The sequence below is a fragment of the Amphiura filiformis genome, chromosome 7 (assembly GCF_039555335.1).
Source record: "Amphiura filiformis chromosome 7, Afil_fr2py, whole genome shotgun sequence".
Classification (NCBI taxonomy): Eukaryota; Metazoa; Echinodermata; class Ophiuroidea; order Amphilepidida; family Amphiuridae; genus Amphiura; species Amphiura filiformis.
In genome coordinates, this window is record NC_092634.1 from 5,152,227 (window position 1) to 5,174,399 (window position 22,173).

The 22,173-nt window shown below is 35.3% G+C and overlaps 1 protein-coding gene across 1 annotated transcript in view; it reads right to left on the reverse strand.

Moving 5' to 3' along the window:
• Positions 1-259: 259 nt before the first annotated feature.
• Positions 260-22,173, reverse strand: part of LOC140156459 (uncharacterized) — a 36,493-nt gene continuing 14,579 nt past the window's right edge. The window contains exons 4-7 of the mRNA XM_072179405.1: positions 20,900-20,999; positions 10,444-10,542; positions 9,088-9,179; positions 260-454 (exon numbers count right to left, since the gene is read on the reverse strand). Coding sequence (XP_072035506.1) covers positions 296-454; positions 9,088-9,179; positions 10,444-10,542; positions 20,900-20,999 — 450 coding nt within the window. The 3' untranslated portion in view covers positions 260-295. The remainder of the gene's footprint in view (positions 455-9,087; positions 9,180-10,443; positions 10,543-20,899; positions 21,000-22,173) is intronic.

Here is a 22,173-nt window from a genome sequence, read left to right on the forward strand (position 1 = left end):
CGTTGTCCAGGTTGCTAACTGTATAATTGATTGCATGACACTTGGATTGAAGTATTTCTGTTTTTGCGTTCTTCAATTGCGCCAACCTCTTCCATCATTGCACGTTCTCCAGTCAGTGATTGCCAATAAAATTTCCCAATAAAATTGTATCTTACATCCATATCATTAGCGTGCCGCCATGATCGCAACCCAATGACTGCTGTCTAGAGAGGGGTAAGCCTACAGCAGTCCTACCCCTCTCTAGACAACTGATGCGAGTTTCCAAACGGATGAGAGGATATTCTTGTTGAGACACCTACGCTGATCTAATATCAGGTGCGGTTATAGACATCACAACAGACGGGTCTAGTACACTAGCTATCACAGGGCTGATACATCTCATAGTTGCAGTGTCCAGTCGTCGATCGTGGTCCTTGCGCCCGGTTAACCAATAGGTTGAAATGTCACCTTTTCCCTGCAAAATAAATTGAACAAAATGATCATGATTAGTAAATTAGGAATTACTGCTTAATTTGTGGTGTTTCACTTTCAAGCATTATTTTAACATCGTTATGAATTCGGCAGAGTCACGAATCGACAATTCTGAGCAAATTGAGGTATTGTATGCTAATGATTATGTTTCAGGCGATCTTTTATTTCCACCAAAATTAATGGTAAATTTTACTCCCCAACGTAGATATTGATATTTTGATTTGGACAAAGAGACGAATCGTATACTTAACTGTTATCGCTATCATAATCGCTATGATGTCATAATGTGAGGGCGCCCATGCAAATTTCGGAAATTCTGGTTATATGTACAAAAGTATAGGCAAAATTGATTTTGAGCTAAAAATTGTACAAAATGCGATTTTCACCGAATTTTCCGAAAAGGAAATAACTATTTCACAAGAGCAAATGATGATCATTGCGTCCTCACCAACCCCCCTCTATGGCCATCTTTGATGACAGGTCCTACCCCCGGATAAGATGCCAGTGTGTAAATTGTAAAAATGAGCGGACAACGGATGTATCTACGATTAGCTTAGGTCGTTTGGACGTAAACGTGTGCATTTTTCTGTTCACCCTCTCGTAGTTCCAGGGATAATATACATTTCAAATGAGTGTTCACGAATGTTTTAGACGGACCATTAATGGAATGGTACCAAGATTTTCAAACGCCTTTTACTCAAAATATCAATTTTGCGTATTCGACACTCTGCTGTGTTCATAACAAATATCGACTCATGATATGTTATCATACATGTACTATTGGGAAAAGTTTCAGTTTAATTAGTTTAGTGTAATAACATTCCTTAGGGCCAGTGTATTTAACATTGAAAATAAAAGTTAATGATCGTTATTGGTATAATTGCATGCACTACATCTTTAACAATATTTATACGACGAGAAGTAAGTGGTCATTAGGACGGTATTTATTTAGCCTGAAACTGAAACGGAACTAACTGTTATCAAGCTCTATCAGTCTATTGAGCGTATTTTTCCAGTTTATTAAAGTGCAATAATAAATCAAATATTACAATACTTTCAAGAATAGTTTGCACCATCTAGGTCTAGGATGTATCGGTACATAGGTAACATCGCCAAATAGGTCAATCTTTTAATTTCGAGCCAACAAAAAAAATCATTCCAGCGCATATAATTATCGTCAATGCGTGTATAAGCTCGCCGCGCCGATCGTTGTTGAGTTTCACGCAGCAGGGACGTATAAATAAGAAGAATAAGACACAGTTTATACGTCAATGATTCAATGATACACATGTACGTTACGTGTCAGCCATCACTCGATCGGTGAACACGGTGAATGAAACCGGAGATCTGGTTTATTGTACAACATAAATTTTATCGTAATTAATCTTTCCTATATTTTAGAACACCGTGTAGGGCATTACAATAATTTCGAGAAAAGTTGAGGGCGTCTGTGTAGAGACAATTACACAGATCCCACAAAAATTAATATTGGGTTCTCTCTTTGTTTATTGTGTTTGTCAATAATTACTTTCCAGATTCTATTAATTGTAATGTGTAATGGGATGTACATTGGTTTTGGTTAATTTCTATTTTTTCTTTCCTTTTTTTTTCAATCCTTAAAAACACCAAAGGATTAACGATTGTTATCATAACAACGAACATTCGCTGAAAAACATACATGGATATAAAATGAAATTTCAAAAAATGCCCTGAGCTTTCGATCCTAGCAGGACTCGGTGGCTATTATCGTGAGCCGAGTAAAAATGCAGTTGCGCAAAGTCAATTATAATCTTAAACCAACATAAGAATCACATGTTTGACCAGATTCTTTACAGTAATTGACAGTCTTTGTCTTCCACATGACCACCCGGCTATGGCCACCATTCTTCTGTATGCATATTTCAGCTCTCCTCAACATGGCATTCACACCATGTCTTATGAGAGGTCTGTCCTGCCTGAGAATGTCAACTGTGTCTCTGGAGTTCATCAAGGTCTGCAGGAGGACTTGTACAAACATAAGGTCAGATATCCTCAAAAGAAAAAATCCAGAGGTGTAAGATAAAGAGATCTTTGGGGCCATTCCACTTGGTGCTTCAAAGCTTCACACGATTGTCAAATAATTCTGCAAGGCGTTCTGTCATTATTACTGTAAAGAAGGTGGTGAAACATTTTCATGTTATTTTAATTGACTTAGCACAACTGCATTTTTACACATTAGCCACTGATCCCCTATTAATGGTCATACGCCAGTGATTTTACAGTTGGAGAGGACAAGATGTTGATTCAGCTACCAACAATACCATTTTGATCAAAACCTCATGCTTTTTAATCTACAGTATAAATTGCAATTGAATGAACACAGCATGACATAGCATGTCGACTTTTCGCGTATACTGCGCGATCTACGCCGGGGATCTACGCCAGCGTGTGCGACTCTACCTGTGTAACACGGAACGGAACCAACAATGCCAGTTCACTCGTAATTGGTTAGTATTTTAATTAATGTATCCAAGGTCGTGTGTTCGCGTTCTAGTTTAAAATACAAGATATACGATTGTGGTTGGATTGCATCATACAGCTGTTGAAAGCTGTGTTCATTCAATTGAAATTTCTAGTATAGTGGCATTTTTCAACTGTTTACTTTATTATGATACACCCTATATAATAAATAAAAAAATACCAACCAACTACTGAAATAATCTGCCTTAATATTTGACGTTATACGACTTGTTCAATCTCAATCTTCATGGTCTAGACAGCAACATAATGATGGACATGACATGATAGTACTCTATGTATGGGAAATGCATTACATAATGCATACGTTTGAAGAGTAACAACCTTGAACGGTCCATCAAAGACAATTAATATGACCTGATTTATACAGCTCATTGGTCATGTGATGACTGTTGGACGACCATGCCAATTCTAGCCGACTGCTTTCTTTTGCTATTGGGGAACATTTTTTGAAAAACCAGATATAAATTTAATATTAAGTAACTTACGGTTACATATCTTTACCATGGCTTTACCCGCTAAACTTTACTCAACAAAGACTTCGCATGCAAAGCTATTATGTTCTCATATCTACTAATGGCCTTTTAATTTGGGTCCATCAGTACGGACGCCGGTAATAAGCCGATATTTTAGATATGGAAAATAGAAAACAAAACACTTGAGTTTGGGAAACTTTGCCGTTAACCAAAATCCAAAACCAGGATCACTGAGTTAATACACTAAGAATAAATAAGCCAATAACAAACACTGCCTGCGGCATTTATAAACTTAAGTTAACAGATGTTTTTGGTGTGTGGTATAATTAATTTAATATAAGCTTCGTCCCATCTCTATTTAAAATCACCATGCCTAAAAATCCATATAATTGGACTTTCCAAAATAAAGGTACCAAACTTCTCATACTGCAGTTACTGTCCGTTTTCCTATGCACAATACACAGTGCCTTCACCATTGACGCGTGACCGCTACAAATTAGGTAGTTAACGTCACTGTGTGAAAAATAACCGGCCAATATTTAAAGTATTCTCTGAAATTCTAGAAAATATAGTTTTGTAACATGTCCTAAATTTTTAGCTAATTTAGGTATTTGGAATTTTCGCACTTTGGTGTTTTAGTGTATGTTATAGGTAATAGGACATTGCCTAGTTAACGTCACTGTGTGAAAAATAACCGGCCAATATTAAAAGTATTCTCTGAAATTGTAGAAAATATATATTTTTAACATGTCCTAAATTTTTAGCTAATTTAGGTGTTTGGAAATATTCGCACTTTTGTGTTTTAGGAAGGATATGTAAACGACAGATAACACCAAAAATATGAAGAAATTATTTCCAAACCGTGTTAAGTCTGCACCCATTATGCTTCTCATTTTCAAGAATGCTGGTTAACAATAAGCAGACTATTGTCTCATTTCGTAAACAAAAGCCCACACAGTATTGTTACCTTTCGTTTGCTTTATAATCGTTCACCCAACTGAAACTATAATACCAGCTCGTTGCTCATGGGGTTTAAGTCCTGCAAAGGTCGTGGTGAATTCTACTGTAGACATGACTGCATCATGTTGCAGATTATTTTTTAAATGTTGAGAAAAACCTACCAATTTCAATAGAAATATAGGAAAACTTTCACTCAATATTTTGAATAAAAAAAAATCTTGTTAGGTCTCAGCATATGTTAACACTTTTCTTTCATGCCTTTCTTTGAAAGTGGGTAATTTTAAAAGTAAGTCGCAATAACATCAAAATCCTAACATAAATATCGCTTGACGAGGACTATGCTTAAGGGTACACGATGTATTGTTGATTGAAGCAGCCAAAAATTCGATTTTCATTATCTGAAAAAAAAAACCACTTGTTTTGCAGAAGTTCATTCTATATACAATACATATTCTTTGAAAACCTGGTTGATTTATTGTTGTTAATGAGTTATGTACGTTTTACAAGAACCACAGGACCTACAAAAGTATAGCTGTGATATTTGAATGCTTCTACACGCTCGCTGTTCTATGATCAATGCAGTTTTTGCTAAAGCTTACTACCATTCACAAGATGCTGCGTACTACCAACAGTTTCAAATACTTGCTAACCTTAAGTGACGTACTTACAGGCCTTTATGAACTTCATGTTTGCTTGGATACTTCATAAAAGCACTTATATGTCGGCATGAAAGCAAAGCTGCATGACTCGTGAGTGTAACATCAACAAGTCAAAAATGTATGTACGTCATAAACGTTGAAAAATGAACCACATAATAATATTACTAAAACAATTATGACAGGTAAATCAAAATATATTATGGGACAGTTTGGCACAGTGGGACTGTAATCTGTAAAATTATTTTAATTATTCATTGTAATAATGTTATCATTAAAAATGATTAATTTGTGACATTGCAATGGGGGCACACCACCGTATGATTCCGCGATCAAAAAGTGCAACCCGTAAATAGTCCCCGTAAAACGTAGAAATTGAGCGTTGTTTAATTTTCAGCCAATATGAGTCTGAGATACCTTTCTTTGATGCTATACAGGGTGGTCCAAAAAGAACTTTGCCCAATTTGAAAGCTTAACTTCTCGGAGTTTGGAGCAGCTATTCCCAATAGTGTTACATTTTTAAATATGTATGTTATAAATTGATATGGTTGGCAATCAGGCCAGCACCGCCAGCGGTTGCCAGCAACAAGCCGATATATTGATCACACCACCGCGCCGCTTTCACAGCTTTGCCTAAAGCGGCAAATCGATGTTGGGTTGAATCCACATGCTGGTTTAATAGTCTTGCCATTTTTTGCTGATTGATGCCAGCGGTACGCTGCCCAGCGGCAGCAGTTTCTATCTGAAAGAAAATGTTGCCTACTGTTCTCATTGGCCAAAAACAAGAAAAAAAGTGTGCACTGCCATGATACGACACTTGTACTCAACTCCTTGTTCTTTTGATTGGCCGCTTTTGGCAAATGTTACAGGGTGGTCGATTTATCGGCAAGAAGCTGCTTGCTGCTAGAGCTGAACGTTTTATAAATGCCACACTCAATAGCCATCTACCGTTTAATTTTTATGAGTCCTTTTGCTACGAAACCCAATTTCATTATTTGTCCACGAGGTGCCATGTATTTTGAACTATAGCACACTATGCTCGATAAATGCACCAGTTCTGAAACTGATGACTTTACCTTAATAAGGTTGATTTTTGCGTTATTTCAATTTCCTTTTTCTGTTCAAGTCCTTCATACCTCACTCGACTCGAACAGTTTTTTTTTTAAATACGAATATGTCCAACTACTGCATGTTTTATATTTCACTCCACTTCAATTTGCGCGCATTTCATTTCGACATTTGAAAAAATCCGCCTACAAATGTGTATGTTTTTGATAGAGAATAAACATCTTTAAAGTAAAGGTAAAATGAAAATAACAACAAATAATGTTTCTTTTCCTTAAAGAAGACCAAGGACAATAACAATTTGGGTGCTCCATTTTATTTCAATGCCAATGAGGTTAAGAAAATAGCAGTTGTTCCAAATCTACCTTACACAGAGTGGGCTGACATTCAAATTTTAGACCTTTCTTGGACAAACATTAAAATTGGGTATCACTATAATGGGTCATCAAAACAAAACGGTAAATGCTAATTCCTTGATTTTTTCATGAAAGGTCACTAATGGATATATCATTTATAAACTGTTTTAAAGGTTCAAATAGGTTCTTAAATAAAAATGGATTCTTTTCTCTATTGCACTTTTTTTACCTACCCTATATAACCTGACCTATGATGACATATAGCATTCTAAATCTCTTTTCCTAACAACACATTATTGAAGATACATACATGGTGTAGTATTAAATTGGCTATGCATCCACATGTGGAAGAGCTTATTTAATTTATTCAGTGTTATATAGCATGCATCACTGAGTACATTTCTATAGATAGTATAACAAAGGATTTAATGTATTCTATTCATATACTCTACTTGAACATGTTGAATAGAATAAATTATGGTTTGTTATGATACACACTGTATCTGAGTTACTGGGATACAGTAAACAAACAAAGATATATGAGGCTAAAATAATTTACTAAAAATGGTTTAAAAGCACTTTTTATGTATAGATATATATTTTATAAGTTCAGGACATGAGGTGATGAACATTTATGTACTTCATAAATTTGCAACAAAAAAGAAGACGGGGAATGATGAAAATCAGGGTATTATACCCCCTTAAATGAAAAGGCACACTTATATTGTCCATAAACTAGCATCACTAGAATGAGCAATGACCAATTCTCTTTGAATTGCAAATCTTGTGCGAACAGTTACTATTTTCGCCTGTTTTGTCATACGTAAATTCAATGAACTATGACTTTGTTAAAGAGCGCTTACAAATTGATATGATTGGCAATCAGGCCAGCACCGCCAGCGGTTGCTAGCAACAAGCCGATATCCCAGCAATCACAAAAACGTTTTAAAACCGTTTTAAATAAGTTATATTTTAGGTAAAAACGTTTTCATAACATTAAAATGTCGGGTTATATAAAGGTCATGTTAACGTGTTAAAACGTTTTGTATGAAAACACACTACAACAATATTTTTAAATGTTTTCAAAAAATGTTATTGTAAACTATTTTTGCAAAAATGTTTGCCAAATATTGTGTCAATACTTAAATAACATTATTTTAAAATATTTGAAAACAGCAAACACAGAAATGTTCTTAAAATGTTTTTTTTTTCAAAACCTTTTAATAACATTTAAATGTCGGGTTATATAAAGGTCATGGAAACGTTTTTAAAACGTTATTGAAAATATTTTTGGCAAACATTTATATTTTTTCAACCCCAAAATAACATTCTGTTTAGAATGTTTTTGGAATGTTATTAAAACGTTTGGATACCCTTTATATAACCCAACATTTAAACGTTTTCTGTAAAACATTTTTGTTTGCTGAGCAGTAGATTATCAGAAAATGTTTCTGAAGGTTATGACAACGTTTTATCCCAGGCAAAAATAATTCATGGGTATTCCCAAAATTCGCTACTGGTTGCTATGCAAATCATGCCATGAACATGGCATGTTCATGCCATGAACATGGCAAGACATTCTGATTCTTTTGTTTTGTATATGGCATGAAAATCCTCTATCAAGGATTCATGGGTCGTTAAATTTGAACCCATTAAAATTGTAATTGACGCCCTTGAATAAAAAATAATGGGCATGGAAGTAGAGAAAATTTGACATTGACCATGATTCATGCCATGAGTTACCCATGAATAAGGCATTTATGGGCATGAAAGTAGAGAGAATTTGACATTGACCGCGATTCATGCCCACGAGTTACCCATGAACATGCCCTGAACATGTCAAGGCTCTGACTACACGCATGACAAAAAAAAAAAAGCATGCAAGGGCATGAATATTCATGGGTGAGCATGAACAACCCACCAAATTTTCCCAAATTCATGAAAATTCATGCCCGTTGCTAGCGAAAATAGGGCATGTTCTTGGCATGTTCATGGCAAGATCTTGGAATGTTCATGGGCATGACTCATGCCTAAATTTTTGCCTGGGATACTAACCTTTTGCGAATGATGTCGAAAACGTTTTGTGTTTGCTGGGATATTGATCACACCACCGCGCCGCTTTCACAGCTTGGCCTAAAGCGGCAAATCGCTGTTGGGTTGAATTCACATGCTGGTTTCATAGTATTGCCATTTTATGCTGATTAATGCCAGCGGTACGCTGCCCAGCGGCAGCAGTTTCTATCTGAAACAATGTTGCCTACTTTGGTCTCATCGGCCAAAAACAAGAAAAAAGTGTGCAATGCCATGATACGACACGGGTGGCACACCACTCCCGAGTTGACTCAACGCCTTGCTCTTGTGATTTGCCGCTTTGGGCAAATGTTACAGGGTGGTCGATTTATCGGCAAGACGCTGCTTTGTCACCGCTTGCGTTTCTGGTGCGACTTTGCCAAGACACGTAGTTGAGCGGCAAAGCGGCATGACATGAGAACAGCATTACTGGGAAGCGACACAGGAGTCATGCATGCCACTGCAAGAAGCACTAACAAAGCTGCGTACAAACGACTGTATTTTATTGTCACTTACCTTTACTTCAACGTTTCCTCGTGGCTCGCAGATGAAATTCCCAACTTTGTCAAGAGCTTCTTTACACTCAGGACTAATGTGTATCTTTCCAGCTACGAAAAGAAATGAGGAAAGGATTACGCAGGGAAAAGATACCACGTATTTAAAATGCTGAACAATAGAATTATATGGAAATATGGAAACATAAAAGGAATGACTATTTTACCTAGTAAAAAGTATTATAAATCTCTTGGAATTATTTTACAAGAGGTAAATGAAAACCAAGGATTTTACTATAGAGACATATGATGGGCCTCATCACTCCCATGGTCAAGTTTTATGGCTGTTCCTACCCTGGTAAGGTGCTGGGGAAAAATATATATCACTAAAAGGAGCACAACGAATGAATGTACGATTAACTTTTCGATTAGGAGTAGCGAAGTTCTAGGATTAAAGTATTATTTTGTGCATTCAGTGGTATATTGGAAACTGAGTTTGCTGATTAACGTTATCTGTGATAAACTAGAGCCACCATTTAAAAATTGAAATATCAATCAGTACAAACTTCATCCATTAATGCCTTCGTAGTAAACTTCGGCTTAAAGATACTAGCGCCTGGCTATCAGAGATAATATAGAATCAACAACGTATAGGAGCGAAATAGTTACTGAACTGAACCGATAAATATTTTTTTTTTAAATGTTGGTATTTATACAGCGCCTTTCACATGTGTGAATTTTATTCCGCTGTCGTTAGAATATGTCAGCTTCCATACAATGCCCAAGGCATGCTTATACCATAACAGCTCCCTATTTCATCCATGGGTAGAGAGAGGCAAGTAAGGTTAAGCGCCTTGCCCAAGAGCACAACACGATGGCACCGCTGGGGCTCGAACTCGCAAACCCCCGATTACAAGGCAGATCCCGTACCGCTGCGCCAACGTGCCCACCGACCGATCTTAGTTTAACTAATGTTTTAAAAATACCATTAGTGTCAATTTTAGCACTACCAGGGATCAGTTTATTTTGCATGAAAATATGTGGCCAATCAAACGCCACCTTAAACAGCTGGAGCCGGACTCCTACATTTTATGATATTGTAAAAGAAATATGTGTAATGTATATTGTGTTATTTATTATAAATGTCCAATATTAATGCTTTGATTTACCCTGGGTAAACACACCCTGGGTGATAGTGTTCGCGCTCCTGGCTCCTCCTGGCTAGCCTACCGGGACATCTTTTATAATTTTTATTCTATGTCATGTTTTGTATGTGTATTTTGATGTATTTTAGCCAGTTATGTAAATAAGAAATAAATAAATGTTTCAGATTTTTTTGTTTCTTTGTTTGTTATCGATTTAGAGATAGTATACATACGAAGTCCAGTAGATTCCATTCGCGAAGCTGTATTGACCGTATCTCCAAACAAGCAATATCGCGGCATTTTTGAGCCAACAACACCGGCAACACATGGACCTGAAAATGAACGGTAAAGTTGTTTTAAGCAGATGTGTACAAGGTGACATTCATAATATTTCAATTTTTGTATTGACAACCACTGATACATTTACTATACATTGAAGGAAAAAGGGGTGTGTATCAAATCTTTGTTCATTGTGTTGTTAACTTCAAGAGAATTACAAACCGATGAAGTATAATTACTAAAGTGTTTTTTTTTTATAAACAACAAATGAAAATACAAAGCAAAACATTAAACAAATGAGACTTTATGAAAGCATACATGGTTGAGTAGGTAAGGTGTACCTCGAGAAGAAAGATTTTGCAAAGTTTGCAACTCGAGTTTAGTTTAAGACTAATTTCATTGTGTACTTGTATTTAATCTTTTTGTAAATTAGCGAGAACGCTTAATTCCACAATATTTGTATCAAAATTCTACCATTTTCAAATTTTGCATACTAATGCAAGCTACAAATAAGCATATTTAAAAAAAATGGGGACATTTCTATCACACGCCTGCAACAAAAGAGAAAAAAATTTGGGCCGGTATTATAGCATCTTTTGAGGAACGAAATTACAATGGAAAATTACACTTGTGATAATACTTCGCCAAAAAAGTATCCAAACACTTGCACATTTTTGTAAAAACTAAACCATATTTGGATAAATGGATTTATGCGCGCTTTGTTTTATTTAAATCTAAAACAAGAGGAATAAACGAAAACCGAAACAAAATTACTGAAACATATCGAAAGGTTTGCATGCACAGTTTCCACCTCGATACAACTGAGTACAATTTTGTCCAACCATAGTGAGTCTAGCAATGCATTGTCTCTACCCAATCTGTGTTTACACTACACAGTTTAGTGCATAGCATCAGAAGGGCTGCGAGAGCTTCTAGCTGGTGACTAATGGAAAATACGGCATCTGTGATTGGTTTTGTCAAAACCCCGATAGTTTCCTTCATCCAACCAGAAAAATTTTCATATCGAGCGAAAGTTAAAAACGTTTTTTTTTTTCATGTCAACAGATGACGCAATTCACGCCTATTCACGCACAATTTTTGACCAAGCAGTAGGTTTTGAAATAAAATGTTATTGCTCTGAAGATTTATTGCCATCTACACCTGTGACGTCATCGGAAGTGCCTCAACAAACAAATCTTCAGAGCAAAAACATCCGTTGAAGACGTCAGTTGTAGCCGAGTAGAATGGAAGTTGCGCAAAGTCAATGAACATTACATGTTTGACCACTTTCTTTGCAATAATTTTCAGAACGCCTTGCAGCATTATTTGACAACAGCGTGATTGACCATAAGAAAGACTAACACTGTAAATTACTGTAAAAAATGGTTAAAAACGTGGTATCATGTTACTTTTTTATTTTAATTGAATTCGGGCGACTGTATTTTTACTCGGCTCACAAAATAGCCACCGAGTTAATTATTAATGGTCACCAGTGATTTTACAGTTGTGGGAGGACAAGATGCTGATGCAGCTATCAACTCATACTTTTCAATCTAGTGGCATTTTTAACCTGTTTACGTTATTTTGATACACCCACCCTGTATTGTATTTCGAGAAGTATTTTGATGCAATCAAACACCGCAGACCTTTTAACATTCAAAAACGTCATTCGCACATGCTTCTGCATTTTTCTCAAAGCCATTTCCTTTTAACAAAGACGTCAATCCAACTATGTACGTGGTTTTACTATCCATTCAAACACGGTTGAATACCTTTAAACACCACAAAATATATTATTTCTCCAATGTCAAACCATTTTCAGTTTAACGTTATACGTTATCCCAAGGACATCACAACAATATTTATGTATACAAACATTATCAACGGATGTTCTAGAAATATTTGTAGTAATTCCCAGAATCCTTTGCAAAGTACGTTTTCGTCGGTGCGCACATCATTACTGCGCACTTTGAACCTGCGCAGTAACGATGTGCGCATTGAGGATGACATATTCTGGGTTAAATTCGCAAAGCCTTCTGGAAATCACCTAAATGGTCTATTTCAGTTTTAAATGTTTACGGCATTTACATTAATTCACGCACCAATCAATATCTCAGTTGAAGATCTTTGCCCGGATGCATAGTGATTGGGAAAAGTGGTACATTCAGTTTGTACAATTAAAAGCATTGAGGCGATCAGCAAAATTCTATTAAATCTTTATTGTAACATTAATACTTGCCACCATTTCTTTCAAAATCGGAGCAAGTTGAAATTTTTACCAAAGAAGTATACGTGAAGAAATACGTAACATTTTACTTAAAAATTTAGGGACGCACCATTAGGAAGTCTTTGAAAAAAACCCTTCCCCCACTACATCAGCTAAAAACAATATCTAGTGCATACAAAATCTTGCCGCCTTCCCAGCAAACACAAAAACGTTTTTAAAACGTTTTAAATAAGTTATATTTTGGCTTTAGGTAAAAACGTTTTAATAACATTAAAATGTCGGGTTATATAAAGGTCATGAAAACGTTTCAAAACGTTTTGTATGAAAACACACTACAACAATATTTCTAAAATGTTTTCAAAAATGTTATTGTAAACTATTTTTGCAAACATTTTTTACCAAATATTTTGTCAACACTTAAATAACATTATGTTAAAATATTTGCCCCCAGCAAACACAGAAATGTTCTTAAAATGTTTTCTTCAAAACGTTTTAATAACATTTAAATGTCGGATTATATAAAGGTCATAAAAACGTATTTAAAACGTTATTGCAAATATTTTGGGCAAACATTTCAACCCAAAAATAACATTCTGTTTACAATGTTTTGTATCAGGTTTTCAAAAATGTTTTTGGAATGTTATTAAAACGTTTTTATACCCTTTATATAACCCGACATTTAAACGTTTTCTGTAAAACATTTTGTGTTTGCTGGGCAGTAGATTATAAAAAAATGTTTTTCAATGTTATGAAAACGTTTTATACCCTCAATATACCCTTGATATAACACGACATTTAAACGTTTTCTGACAACATTTTATAACCTTTTGCGAATGATGTCGAGAACGTTTTGTGTTTGCTGGGTTTGCAGGCGAAAAAGCGCATATAGAAGCCTTACTTTATACATGAAGGACGTATTCAATTAAAATTCAACTATAATTGCAATATGGAAGAAAAGCATGCTTATGAAAGTGGAAGTAACAGGCGTAGTATAGACTAGACTAATTTGTTTGACTAGCGAATAATTATTAACATTAACGTGATATTGTGGCTTACCCTGCAACCCCTAATGACGTGTGTGTTTTGGTACGCTAAAACGCTCGAATTTACCACCAAATGGCTAGATGTAGTTTTGCGACTACAAAGATTACAAATTCTATGAATGCCATAGACAGACAACATAAAGTCCGAAAAATCAATGAAGCATAAAATGCGAACTAAAGCAGCGCATGTAAATCCATCATGCAGGAGAAAAGCACTTTAAACATCATCATGTAAATATCCATTGATGAGGTTTTGTTTGAATGTTTTTTTAAATACTGTAGGAGACGGGGTGAGTTTAAGGGATTGGTCAAGATCATTCCAGAGGAGAGCACCATGTGTTTTGATGGTGTTGCTAGCAAAACCGTATTAAATAATTGGATGTGAAAGTCTTTAGAATGTCTGGTATCGTGTGTATGGATGTCGTCATTAGTAGTAAAGAAGTTGTCGTAGAGGTCATTTGGTAATGAAATTTATGCATAAAAAATGCTGTTTGAAATTTGAATATGTCATGGATCTTAAGGGCATTTAATTGGTGGAAAAGTGGGTCAGTGTGGGCGAGCCACAAAGAATTTGTGCACGTCCTAACAACTCGTTTTTGTAGGAGAAAAAGAGAATCCAGATTGGCGTTGTTTTTATCTGCCCAGACAATTGCACAGTAAGTTAAATAGGGAAGCACAAGTGTATTATACAAGGTTTGCAAAGAGGCCTCCGGTAGAAAAGGGCGGACTTTACGTATAATACCATTATATTTTGACACAATTTTAGTGATGTGTGTAGTGTGTGATTTCCAGCTGAGGTTATCATCAATAAGTAGGCCTAGAAATTTGGTAGTATGAACTAGATTTAATTCTGCATTATCTATTAGTACCTTTATATTTATTTCAGATTTATTATTGTATTTATTTTTAAAAAGCATATAATTAGTTTTTTAATGTTTAGTGAAAGTTTATTTAATTTAAACCAATTTGATATTAAAATAAGCTCAGCATTAATGATTGATTCGAGGTGATGGTGATCTTCATGCGAAAAAAGTATGTTGGTACCATCTGCGAAAAGGATAAAATGTGGGATTTTGGAACACAGGGGAAGGTCATTAATATATAATAAGAAGAGGAGGGGACCAATAATTGACCCCTGTGGAACTCCGCAGGTGATATTCGTGAGAGGAGAAACTGCTTCATTAAATACCACACATTGTTTCCTATCACTGAGATAATTTCGAATCCATGTATTGGCCAGACCTCTGATACCATAATGATCGAGTTTGTTCAAGAGGATGTTGTGGTTTAAGGTATCGAATGCCTTACTGAGGTCAAGAAAAATGCCTGCAACATGATGCCTTTTATCAAGGTTTTCTGCAATTTTGCAATAAAGCTCATTAATGGCCATGTGGATCTTTGTGGCCGGAAACCAAACTGATGAAGACTTAGAATATCATGAAGTGAAATAAAATTTAAAATACGATTATAAATAACTTTTTCAAGAAGTTTTGATATTGATGGTAGAATTGATATAGGCCTATAATTAGAGAAATTGTGACAATCGTCTGCTTTAAAAATGGGTGTGACTTAAGCAATTTTTAGTTTTGAGGGTACAATACCGGATGATAAAGATGAATTGAAGATGTGGGTGAGAGGAATACTTATTTCGAAGATGATTGATTTTAGAAGATTGGAGCTTATTCCGTCTACACCAGAGCTATAGGTGTTATTGATTTTGGAAGAGAGCTTGATAATTTCCTCAATTGATGTTGGAGAAAGAAAGAGGCTTTTGTTGTTTGAAAAGTCATTGAAGGTTGACGGGGAATTATTATCGGGTTCCGGAATTTTTTCTGCCAATAATGGTCCAATATTTGTGAAAAAATCATTAAATTTCAATGCAATGTCTTTATTATTAGTGACTTTATGACCGTTAACGGTATCAGTAAAGAAATCAGGAAATTTCGTTTTTTTATTCCTACCTAAGAGTTTATTTAGAGTTTGCCACATTTTTTCATGTTATGACTGTGAAATTCAATTTCGGATGTGATGTGCAGTTTCTTTGAGGTACGAAGCAGTGAGTTTAAGTAGTTTCTATATTTATTATATTTCAGTTTATTCTCCACAGTGGGCTTAGAGATATATTTTTTATAGAGTCTGTCTTTAGTTTTAATCGATTTTATTAGGCCACTTGTAATCCATGGTTTCCGAGGTGATTTTTCTTTAGATAATTTAGTTATTTTGATTGGACAATGAATATCAAACAAGGTGGTTAATTTATTATTGAAATCATTATAAGCACTTTCTGTGTCATTGTTGTTTGTAATGAATGACCAATCCACAAGTGCAAGAGCACTTTTAAAACCTCTGATGTTATCTGGTTTCATTTGACGTGACTTTTTAAATGATGTTTTCTTGGATGTGGTATGACGTGAATTCCTATTAACGAGGGAAAATATTGGAAAGTGGTCAGAGAGGTCGGTAACAAAAATACCAGACTTAGTTACTTGTGATATGTTATTGGTGAAAATGTTATCAATGAGGGAAACACTGGTGACTCCATTTTATTTGTTTTAATACGTGTAGGCCTATCTATACATGGGATGAATTGGTACGAGTAAAAAAGATGGACAAAAGTATTTACTTCAGGCCTAGAATCATATTTTAGGAGATCAATGTTGAAATCACCAGTGATGTAACAGGGTTTTTTTTCTTTAGTGACGATGTTCAGTGTATTGTCTAATTGCATAATAAAGTCATTCATAACAACTGTATCAGGTTTGTAAACTACTCCAACGATGGTGTTATGGGAGTTGTTGGTAATTTCAATAAATAATGAATCACAATCAGGGCAATCAATTTTTAAATCATGTCTAATACGATAATGGAATTTAGGATGAATGAAAAGAGACGCCCCTCCGCCAGTTCTTCCTCCTGGCCTGATGCAATTTTCGTTTGAATAATCATTGAGATCGATGAGATCCGCATCCTCAGATGACCTAAACCATGTTTCGGTGAATGCGTATATATCAAACTGATGATCAATAGCTGAAAGATAGTTTGGTACATCATTGGCACGTTTATTAAGGCTTAATGCATTGATGTGGAAAAGAGAAATTTCAGTGTTTTTGAAGTCAGTTGAGTTGAAAAGCTCAATGTCGAAGTAATTGCAATCAGTAAGCATGGTGTTGTCAATATTACATGATTGATCGGATGTTGATGAATTTGGGTTGAAAGTGCTATCAAAAGTAGATGGATTGAATTTGACATGTGACATAAAATCGGACAAATCAGACGAAGACATAACGAATAATAAATATACAATGCAAAAAAAATATATATATATGCAAAGTGAATAGGAATTGGATTATCTAGAAACAAAAGTAAATTTAAAACAGTTGGAACAGATGAGTCAAGCTCACTTATACCAAAATGTGATGGAATAGGGGTGGGCTGGGATAATAATAAATACTGATAATAAAAGGGTAATGGCTGGATGTTGGCTAATACAAAGAAATATACTTCAACATGATCAAGATATTCAACATGTCATGAACATAAATATATAGAATAATGAAAGAACAATTGGGAAGTGTATGTACACGCCTATCAATATACCCCAATATCATGAATTAATATCAACTGAACATGTCATCAGTAATGTAAGATACTGTCAAATAAAAATAAGTATGGTAGATATCAATATAGGCTGAACAGCTTAAGGAAATGTCTATGAAGTATAGGCCTACTTGCACTCTGTTGCACTGTATTTTGTGGTATGGTATGAATACCAAGATCTAATAATTCACCCATTTGATTAGACGAATGTCCAGTTTTAAAAGTGACAAACTAGCCTATTCAAAACTCCACGGACTAGTCATCTGGTTTGAGAGTGGTGAATGGCTAATTTATGCGTGCCTTCAATTTAAAACAAAACGAACAAAAGAAAACTGAAACCAAAGAACTGACAAACAAAATGAAAGTTATGAAAAGTATAGAGAAGTAAAAACAGAAATAAAAACTGCTTTAAATCAAGCTTCATTAAAGAAACTGTGTTGTCTCTTTGTTGCGCTTGTTGGAATCTTTTCTTGTATAGACCAGTTTGTCACTTTTAAAACTGGACCTTTGATTATTCAATTGTTTGTAACTTTACTTCTTGAGATCACATCATATTGGTCATAATGTGCAGAGTTTACCCCAATATTGTTCAGTTTTGAAATTGTGATTTTATTTTTCCAAGTGTAAGGATACGTTATGGCGCAGTATAGTTACTAATTCACACACTTTTAATATTTATTGTCATAGTTTCAGGTGGCAACTTTATTCTCTTGAAATAAGAATCTATTTTGATATTGACGCCAATATTTCGTTTCACTTTATTTGTTCGAGGTTTTGTGTGACATATCTCTCAAACATAGTCAAAAGGCAACATCACTACCACAAAAGAAGTTAATATAACATTTAAACACGTAACGATTTATAATTATAACAATAACGATTTATAAGATCTTGGCACTTAGCAAGCAAAATAATACAACAATCTTGCAGATACAACAAATACAAATTTCAGTGTCGGGAAAATATGATGAAAACAAATAACAGATCTAGAATAAATTACGTGAAATAACAGATCTGTCGTTAAGTCATGTTATTTATATTATTCCAGCAAAACATATATAAAAACAGATGAATCATGAACATATGAAGTAATTTATATTGTGATATGAAATAAGAAACATTCATAATGAGTTTTAGCACACATGGTTCTTTATGAAGCTCAAAGTGTTTTAAATGAATATCTTATAAATCATGATTTCGAGTATATCTAAGAGTATCGATTTTTTTTATTATGGACAATAGATTTTCTCTGTTGATACGGCATTTCAAGATCATGATTATGTTCACTTTCATTTATAACACTAATAAAACTATTTAATCATTCAACATGCTCAATATATTGAGGGAAATAATTACTATTATTGTCTATAAATTAGGCTTATACTCCAATCATTGGTCAAAATAAAGCCCTACGTGCCATTTTTGTTTCTCTTCGCCTTTTTTCCTTTTCTCTTCTCTTTTCTCTCCTCTCCAAATTTCTGCTCTTTGTTAATGTTCTCCTTTCTTTTTCTTTTTCTTCTTGTTTTGCGTCCGCGTCCACGCCTGCTCTAAGGTGGTGGTGTCAAAATCATCAAAATGGGTAGGTAAGTTGGTGGTGATTTTGACACCCTATTTGCAACATTTTTTGAATCTGAGGGTTACCTGGGCTCCCTGAAATGGTCGATAGAGCATATAAATTTTCAAAGCGCTCTTTCAGCAAAGTTATTGTTCATTGAATTTACAACCGTATGAGAAAACAGGCAAAATAGTAACTTTTTGCACAAGATTTGCAATCTGTCATTTAATGACATAAGTTTTGGTTTGGTTTTGGTCACGTGGTTTCCTAGTATCCTGCCTAACCTCTTGACTCACACGATTATTGATATCTTTGTTTCTACCTTTTGTTAGAAACTTCTTATTTGTATCAAGGAGGTTCGGTTTTCATTTCAGTTTCTTATATAATGGTGTGAAGAAAAACTTCGTTCGTTTTGAAGTTCCTGATCTAAGCATACAAAAGAAATGTTTAAATTTCGCAGTGCAATATTCTCGACGAGAGAAATCGAGCATGTCAGTCTACTGTACATTGAAAAACGTGCTTTAAAAATTCCAATAAGCTATGGCTATTTTAGCTGTGAAAAATATAGACCATCGAAATATTTGCATTCGAAATTACAGAAGGGGCGATTTTAACTGGAAAAAATTAGAAGATAGAGGGGGAAAGAGGGTGTGTGTGTGTGTGGGGGGGGGGGGTTAAGGAGAGGGAGAAAGAAAAACAGATGAGAGAGAGCATTAGAAGTGAAAAGGGAAGAGGAGAAGAGCATGATATATCGAATGTAGGGGAGGCGAGGGGGTGAGAAGAGGCACTTAGGGAAGAGGAGGTTATAGGTGGGGGAGAGGGAAGCCTAGGTAAAAGGTATGGGTTGTGCTTAGCGGGGATAATAAACTAATTCATAATCAAATCACTTCCATGCATCGTTTATGTTTCATACAAAAACAAAGCCCCCACCCCACCCCTCAATATACGCGCATGAATTCAAGGCCTAGAACTCGGGGTGTAATTATACGGTGATATGAAAGTACGACATCGACAGAGAGCATCAACTGTCGCCCGCGGAGAGATATCCGATAATCATGATAATAATAAATTATGTTAGCACAATAGGCTATTATATACCTTATACTGTGTCCTCACAGCATAATGGAGTTATGATTGCAGACCAGATCTGCACCACTTTTTAATCCCTTGATTTTTGGTTTTTGACCAAAAGAGAAACCAAATCTTATAATTTGAAATGAGGGAGTGAGATAAGAAGCAAAACAGGAGTCAAAGACATTATGGAAAGGATTGATGAAACGAAATGGAGATGGGCAGGGCATGTGGGCAAGAAAAAATTACAATAGACTTTACATTTGTGACTCAACTAATGCAATATTTACATCGCACGTTATACTCGTGCGATACACTCTTTTCATGTGCTTTCACCTGTATTGGAAGGACCTTGTTCACTTAAACTAGGGAAAGGATTAACAAAAGAACAAGCTCCGAGATCCGACGTGAAAGTCATGGAGCGTGAAATTGTCACCAAAGAACGGGAAAGCGCAGAAGAGGAAGACAAAGACGAAGATGGCGAGATGACTTAACAACATTATAGAGGCACCACTTGGGCAAGGGATGCGCAAGACATAGAGAAATGGAAGATTCTTGAAGAGGGCTTCATACTACAGAAGATGAAACAGCCTAGACGAGGTGAGGTGTTTCTTTGTGTGCAGTGCAATATGATCAGTGATGATGAATTATTGAAATTGACAAATCTAAAAAATAAGAACTCTTGAGGCCCGTCTTTAGGCCATAATGTAGCCCACTAGGCATTATTGATCGAAATCCCTGCTGCCACACAACTGTAAATTGCATTTGAATATCGCGCTATACCAGTCAATACACTGCCATCACATTGATATGTTCCGATACAGCGACTCCTTATAGATTTCGTACAAAACGCTACAAACATTAACGAAGCACAGTACGTAAGGAAAGGCAATACGAATGCAGCTGGTCTGTCTTACCTGTATGTAAACCAATTCTTATTCTTAATGATTCTGCTGGAAGATGAGGAATAGTAAAATGTTTAACCTGCTCCTGAAGATCCAGTGACAGGGAGGCAACCTGAAAATGATGGTGATACCCAGTAAACACAAATATGCTCTTAAAACGTTTATTGAAATGTCTTGTAATATAATGGTCATGAAAACGTTTTAAAAACTTTATTGTAAAATATTTTGGGCAAATATTTTTGCAAAATATTTTTTAACACTTAAAAACATTTTGTTGAGAATGTTTTGCATTATGTTTTCATTTCATGTTCATTATATAACCCGACATTTAAACTTTGTTTGTAAAACGTTTTATGATTATTGGGTATCTGCTATGATAACTTCTATTGTCAATTGTGGGTGTCTCAATATCTGTATCATAATGTGTCACAGTATGCTGGGTGGTTATTGCATTATGTCTAGCAGTAGATATTTTACAAAGATATTGTGCTGAAGCGCCAAAAGGATTTGTATAGGTGTTATTTGTATATCGTCAGTCTGCTACGAAGTCATATTTCGTAATTTTGAGAAAAAAGTAGAAAATGGTTCAAGTATACATTGAAAGATATTTGTATTCAGCAATCTTTGCACAAGAACAAAATAAGACAAATTAAAGGGGATAATCAGAAATAGTTGGTGTGATTACGTAACTGATGCATGCTTGAACCATGATGATTTGTACTTCGTTCTAAAAATTAGGCAATTATCGTAGCAGGTTGACGATATTCTTTTTAATATTTGCAATAGATCAGGCACAACACTTCCCATCATTAATACGAAGGCTTTGTTTAGCAGAGAAATATGTTGAGCTACATAATTATTCAAGGTAAAATAAAAATCTTGTATCTTGAAGAATGTTATACTTTTTAGGCACTATTGCATAATTTACCATTAACTTTCATGGCTACTATAAAGCTTATATAACATCGTCAAGTACTTGGTCCTTGATATATCAGCTATTGTCATTATTTTATTGATTACTCTGTTTGAGGTAAGATTGCACTTGGAATATCTCAAGTGCTATCGATATCAGGACTACTTATAAAATGTATTGACCGAATTAGAGTGCTTGCCCTTGAAAGTGTTTATGCATATGCACCGCTGCCTTTTAGAGTTGGAGCCCGTTTAGTGTACTGGTCACCACCAATGTCAGTGGCGGCATTGTGCCCCCCCCCCCGGGGGACTCAACTTTAGAAGTGACGGTATGTGCCTGTCAATAGGCCCCCTCTTTAAAAGTCGCCTATACC